The sequence below is a fragment of the Mustela nigripes genome, chromosome 16 (assembly GCF_022355385.1).
Source record: "Mustela nigripes isolate SB6536 chromosome 16, MUSNIG.SB6536, whole genome shotgun sequence".
Taxonomy (NCBI): Eukaryota; Metazoa; Chordata; class Mammalia; order Carnivora; family Mustelidae; genus Mustela; species Mustela nigripes.
In genome coordinates, this window is record NC_081572.1 from 3,079,646 (window position 1) to 3,086,464 (window position 6,819).

At 64.0% G+C, this 6,819-nt stretch overlaps 1 protein-coding gene across 3 annotated transcripts in view; it reads left to right on the forward strand.

Moving 5' to 3' along the window:
* LOC132003493 (soluble calcium-activated nucleotidase 1) overlaps positions 1-6,299 on the forward strand; it is a 30,565-nt gene extending 24,266 nt beyond the window's left edge. For all 3 annotated transcript variants that reach the window (XM_059378991.1, XM_059378992.1, XM_059378993.1), the window contains 4 exons: positions 1,037-1,228; positions 1,677-1,808; positions 2,883-3,141; positions 4,893-6,299. In XM_059378991.1, coding sequence (XP_059234974.1) covers positions 1,037-1,228; positions 1,677-1,808; positions 2,883-3,141; positions 4,893-5,946 — 1,637 coding nt within the window. In that variant the 3' untranslated portion in view covers positions 5,947-6,299. The remainder of the gene's footprint in view (positions 1-1,036; positions 1,229-1,676; positions 1,809-2,882; positions 3,142-4,892) is intronic.
* The last annotated feature ends 520 nt before the right edge of the window (positions 6,300-6,819 follow it).

Here is a 6,819-nt window from a genome sequence, read left to right on the forward strand (position 1 = left end):
ATGGGACTCGATCCCAGGACTCTGGGATCATGACCTGAGCCGAAGGCAGCCGCTTAACCAACTGAGCCACCCAGGTGTCCCATCTTTTTTTCTTTTTTTTTTTTTTTAAGATTGTATTTATTTATTTGACAGACAGAGATCACAAGTAGGCAGAGAGGCAGGCAGAGAGGGAGGGGGAAGCAGGCTCCTGCTGAGCAGAGAGCCCGATGCGGGGCTCGATCCCAGGACCCTGAGATCATGACCTGAGCCGAAGGCAGAGGCTTAACCCTCTGAGCCACCCAGGCGCCCCATAACAAGGGATTCTTGATTTCATCCCGTGGGAACCAGAGGGACCGAGCAGGAGGAGCCCATTGGACAGACCAAATGCAGAGAGCGGGGGTGGGTGCATGAGTCAGGACCCTTCCACACAGTCAGACTTCCAGTGTTCTGGACACCGGTCCTCGTGCTGTCTGCACCCTGGGCTCAGGAGACCCCGTGGAGCCTGGCTACTCCCCCAGCTGAGAACCGCCCTCCGACACGGCACCCGGCCCCCCGGCCCAGAACAGTCCCACTTTGTCTCTGCACCCGACTCATTCTGCCAGTGTTTCTGGGGTTCCCTGGGCTGGGGGTCCCCGGGCCTGCTGCCCCAGGACTCCCCCCACAGCCCTCCCACCGTCATGCGCTCGGTGCACCCCAAGGCCCGTACACCCTCAGGTGGGGGCAGCGTGGGCCCCTCCTCCTCCCCTGTTCTTCCCGGGGGCCCCACCTCCCCTACCCTCAGGTGCTAGAGCCCTGGTTCCCCCTTCCGCCCCTTGTCTCGAAGACAAGAAAAGGCGCTTTACCCTTGAGAGGGTGCACGTCTCCCACTCCTCCCCAGTGGGATGGGGGGAGAGATGGGGGGCTGTAAGGCTACAGGGGCAGTGGCCCCCCCCGGGGAGGAACTTGACAAGTGACGCTTCCAGGTGGGGGAGGTGACGGGCAGGTTCCCTGCTGGGACGGGGTCCCGGCTGCCTGGCCTCCATCCCTGCTGATGCCTGTGCCCTTGGGAGCCCCGTAGGCGCAGAAGATGGGGACATGCGGCTGGCGGACGGGAACACCCCCAGCGAGGGCCGCGTGGAGATCTTCTACAGAGGCCAGTGGGGGACCGTGTGTGACAACCTGTGGGACCTGACGGATGCCAGCGTCGTCTGCCGGGCCCTGAGGTTTACGAATGCCACTGAGGCTCTGGGCGGAGCAGCCTTTGGGCCAGGTAGGCCTGCCTGCCCCAGGAAGGGACCGTCACCTAAGACCCGCGCGTGGCCCTCCTCACGGAGACACTGGGGACCTGCCGCCCTATTCCCTCGGGGCGCGTCCCTTCCTGAAACGCCCCCACCCCGAGTCTGGTGCAGGGAGGTGGTTCTGATGACACAGAACTAGGCCAACTCCTCAGCGGAGGCTGCTTTATGGCCCAGAGTTCCAAGCTTAAACCCGGAGGCGCGCTCGAGCAGCTCCGCGTTCTACTGGGCGGCGGACGGCCCGGGGACGGGGTGGGGGGGGTTGGGATGGAGCGCCACGGTCGCAGCGCAGGTCGGGAGGCCCAGAGCTCTTCTCCTGTGGCCGCTCTCCGGCCTTTGCACGGCTTCTGGGGGAGCAGCCCGTGCCCCGGCCCTTCCCCCCAAGCCCCGCCCAGCCCCCCGTCCTCCTTGTGGTACCACCAGGCACCGGCCCGGTCATGCTGGACGAGGTGGAGTGCACGGGGACGGAGCCCTCGCTGGCCAACTGCACGTCGCTGGGCTGGCTGAAGAGCCGGTGCAGGCACAGTCAGGACGCCAGCGCCGTCTGCACCAACGGTGAGCCCTGGGCACACACGCCCTCCGCAACAAGTTCCCCTGGGACGCCCCCTGGCCCAGAGGGGACAGGACAACCTCCAGAGCCCACCCCGCTCAGCAGCGATTCCAAACTCCCCACCGTCCTCCAATGGAGCGGCTCGCAGAGGCCGTGTTCACCCGGGCCCAACAGGCCAGAGCCGCGGGCCACCTGCCTGTTGCTGCTCTAAACCCCAGCCTCTCCCCGTTGTCAGTCCTCGTTCTGCAACGTGGAAGGTGGCGCCCACATGCCTGCACAGAAAGCAGAATGTGCCTTCGACCTGCCCCGTGGTGGAAGCCCGCCCCTCCCGCCTCTCCCCTGCCCCACGACACGCGCTGACCTCAGCAGGCGCTCTGTGTTCTGCCGCCCCCAGCCCAGCGTCACTGTTGTCCACTTGTCCTTCTTCCGGGCTTCGCACGGGGCCAGAGGGCACATCAGGGCATTGATACAAGGATAGGGCAGCTGCGTGGAGGGCTCGCGGTGGGGTGTGGGAGGGGGCAGGGCCGGGAGCAGTCTGGTGGGGAGCCCACGGTGGGAGTGGGGGCCGGAGGAATGGCGGGCTGAACCCACCTGGTTGACATGTCGGGACCGACTCACACCTGCCGGCGGCACAGACAGACCAGGTGGGCTTAGTTCTCAGCGCAGCGCTGGGACTGTCTCGGGGAGGGGGGCGCCGAGGAGTTGCTTCCTAGGCCTCGGTCCCTGAGGGAGGCTGCCGGGGACCCCAAAGCTCGAAACTGAGTTTCCAGAAGACCCTCACTCTTTGGACCGTCAAACCAGGGAGAAGGTTTGGGTTCTTAGAAGGGTTGCCTGGGTCACTGCTTGTTGGGTCCGGATTGTAAACGGTGGGGCCTCGAGCTCTGGAGGTCAGCAGGGGCTGCCTGAGTGTGGGGGAGCAGGGGAGCTGACCCGGGTGCTCGGCGGGGGTGAGGGCTCTGGGCCGCAGTCGCGAGCGGCACCCTGGGCTTTGGGGCTGGGAGGAGCCTGCGTCCAGGGAGGAGAAGTGCTCTCGGTGACAGTGCCCGACCTGACCATATACTCCCCTCCGCCCCTCCCAGAAACCCGGAGCACCCACACCCTGGACCTGTGGGATGAGCTCCCCATGGCCCTCGAGCAGATCTTTGACAGCCAGATGGGCTGTGACCTGTCCATCAGGGTGAGGGTGCGGGACCAGCAGCAGGAGGGCCTGGACCTGTGCGCCCACAGGCTGATCCTGTCTTCCAACCCCGAGGCCCAGGCCCTGTGGAAGGAGCCGGGCCGCACGGTCACCATGGAGGTGGACGCAGAGTGCCTGCCTGTCGTCAGAGACTTCATCAGGTGACCGCCCCCGGGATGGGGGTATCAGGGCCCAGGCTCATCCCCTCCCACAGCGAACCCCAGGGCTACATCGCCGAGCACACCGGTGCACTCACGAACACACGCACGTGCACGGCACACACGCACTCGCCCACACACACCTGCGTGCAAGCACACTCATTCCTGTGCACGCGCGCACACTCGTGGGTGCACAGGCTGGGCTTACAGTCATGTGTGTTCCACACTCACCAGTGTGCACACGCACTCTCCGTGCCACACTTGTGTGCACACACCCATTCACACACTCCTGCATAGACGTGCATACTCTGCACGGACACCCACGCTCACACACACACACACACACACACAGAGATAGACCAACTTTCACCAAACACTGCATAAAAAACCTCCCGGAGTAAGTACCACTATTCTAAGAGGTTTCCAGTGCTCTGTGGGTTCCGAACTCACCAGGAACAAGATGCCTGGCCCAGCTCGGTGAGAGGTGGCTACAGGGGCCTAGGGCAGAGCTGGGAAGCGGCCCCGGGGGTCGCCCAGAGCAGGAGGCTCCTTGCACACTCGAGGCCACGGGTCTGGGCCACTTGCCTCCCAACACCACATCACACAGCCTCTGGAGAGGCCCAGACATGCATGTAGTTGGGAAGAAATCGGGGGCCCAGAAACACACGCACACACACACACCCATCTAGCTCTTCAGTAATGTAAGGCTGTGGTAGAAGATTTCCAAGAACCTACAACCCAGTTAGGAGTTCATCCTCCTGCTCCTCACGTAATGACCTTGCTTGTAGGAAAGGCAGCACCCCTGTGACCCCAAATCATCACAAAGTCTTACCCAGGCCCTTGCACACAGCTGCGCTGTGCACGTGGTGGGCTCCGCAGCGCGTGGGAGCCAATGCCCCGGATGAGGAAACGGACACACGGGGGCCAGCCTGCCCTGTGCCTGGGCCATCGCTCCTGCCAGGTCGCCCTGCTGGGGCCTCCAGGGGCTGGTGTTCAGAAAGATTCCGTTTAAAAAGACCTGTTCCTTCTTGTTCTTGAGACCTAAAGCTTTATATAGTGGGAAGCGACATTTAAGAGAAAACAACAAATGGCCGTGGAAAGAGATGAAAATGGTTTCTTTCCAGCCACATGAGGAGTCGGTAGCTAGCCTGTGCCCCTCCCAACGGGGTCAGGGATTTCTGTGATATGTCTGAGGAGGAGGGCCTGTGCCTGTCCCACTCCCCGCCTTCCCGGGGCCAAGCTGGAGTCGTGCCCTGGGTCACCAGGAGCAGGGGCTCCCAGTTGGCAGGGGAAGCAGATTGGGGACAAACTGGGGTGACGCTCATGTCACGGGGCACGAGACAGGTGCTGGGGACCGAAGGGGTTGGCTGGGCTTGTGCCGGCGGGAAGAGGGGGCAGTGCCACACCGCCGCTCCGGGCGCCTGCCCCCAGCCAAGGGGTCCGCAGTGACGGGCAAGGCGGAGAGCAGGAGGTGGTGGGGCGGCCGCGGTCACGGGGGAGGGACGGAGCCTCATGCTCCGGGACCCTGGGATCTGCCTGCTTGTCTGTGCACATGGCTTTGGGTTGACCCAAAGGATAAATCCATGGGGCACAGAATGCCCCTCGCGATGGGTGGCACCCCAGGGGGTTCCGTGGGTCAGTGGGCAGCACCTGGTCGACGGTGGTATCGGAGAGGCAGGTTTGGCACACGCCGGGGCACCCCGTTGCCTGCAGGGGCGGGGGACGCCGGGTGCTCAGCTCTCGCTCCTTCCCAGGTACTTCTACTCCCGGAGGCTGGCCGTCTCCCTGGCGTCCATGAAGTGCTTCCACAAGCTCGCCTCCGCCTACGGCGCCCAGCAGCTGCAGAGCTTCTGCGCCAGCCTCTTTGCCATCCTCCTCCCCGAGGACCCGTCTTTCCAGACGCCCCTGGATCTCTATGCCTATGCCCTGGCCACGCGGGACCCCGTGCTGGAGGAGCTGTGTGTGCAGTTCCTGGCCTGGAACTTTGAGGCCCTGACGCAGGCTGAGGCCTGGCCGGCCGTGCCCATGGCCCTGCTGCAGGTCCTGCTGTCCAGGAGCGAGCTGGTCGTGCCCAGCGAGCTGGCGCTGCTGACAGCCTTGGACGTGTGGAGCCAGGAGAAGCAGCCTCCCCGCAGGGATGTGGAAGGCCTGGTGGAGCAGATCCGGTTCCCCATGATGCTGCCCGAGGTGCTGTTCGAGCTGCAGTTTAACCTGTCCCTGTATGGGGGCCACGAGGCGCTGTTCCAGAAGAAGATCCTGCAGGCCCTAGAATTCCACACCGTGCCGCTGCGGCTGCTGGCGCAGTACAGAGGCCTGAACCTCAGCGAGGACGCCTACCAGCCCCGGCTGTACACCTCGCCCACCTGGAGCGCCTCCGTCTCCGGCAATTCCCAGGTCTCGTCCGGCTATTGGAACAACAACTACCGGTCCTTCCAGACCCCACAGCACCCCAGCTTCCTGTTCCAGAACAAGCGCATCTCCTGGTCTCTGGTCTACCTGCCCACCATCCAGAGCTGCTGGAACTATGGGTTCTCATGCTCCTCGGACGAGGTCCCCCTCCTGGGCCTCTCCAAGTCTGACTACTCAGATCCCACCATCGGCTATGAAAACAAAGCCCTGATGGTCTGTGGGGGGCGCTTCGTGGCCCAGGTCACCGACTTCGAGGGGCAGAAGGCCAGGATCCCCAGTGCCCTGGGCACCAACAGTTCCCGGAGCGCCTCCCTCTTCCCCTGCCCGGCAGGCTCCTTCAGCAGCTACCAAGCGGTCATCCGCCCCTTCTACCTGACCAACTCCTCGGGCGTGGACTAGACAGGAGCGCGGAGAACCCCGGAGCCTCCCAGAGCCACACACTCCCCCCCACCACAGCTGCTTCCTGTCTGCGGCCATCCCCAACAGTGGCCACCAGAGGGCGCTCCTGCTTTCATCGAGCTGAGCTTAGAGAAAGTACTGGAAGGTTTCAACAAATGCTTCCCACTGGGCCCAGAAGTCCCAGGACCACTCCCCACCCCCACCCCCCACACCGCCGCCGCCGGGCTGGTTTCCAGGTGGAGAAGCAGAGGGACCTGGGCGGGGCAGCTGCTGGACTTTCCACACCGATTTTCACTCCCCTGTCCTCTGCTGTCCCCCATCTGAGATCACTAAGATGGCCTTGGGATTCCCAAGTTCCCGCGTTCGTGTGCAGTCATGAGTCCATTCCGCATGCGGGCCTTGGGCGTGTTGGGCCCTGGGGCACAGAATGAGCAGACACAGGCCCTGTCCTCATGAAGCTACCATCTGGGGGTCAGGACACAAGTAGACAGACATGTGGGGTCGTTAAAATTGGAGGGACAGGTGAAGGAAGCCAGAGGAGGTGCGGGGGCGGCAGGGGCTGGACCCACTCGGGGTTAGACATGAGGAGTGAGCAGCGGCGCAGGAAAACGGGGGGCGGGGTGCGCTCCAGGGAGAAGGAGCGACCGGTGCTCAGCTCCGCGCCTCTGTCAATCCTCACGCCTGTGCAGGGACGGGGACCCCGTGCCTGTGAGAATGGGACCTGGAAGCAACCTCCGTGGCCCTCAGCAAGGTGGCTGACCACAACACCCACGACAGGGCAGCCCGGCCGGCCGGACGTGCTGAACGGTACCGGGCGACCCACAGGCTCCAGGTGGCGGGGGGCCGAGTCTGGGGCCCAGAGAGAATGCCACC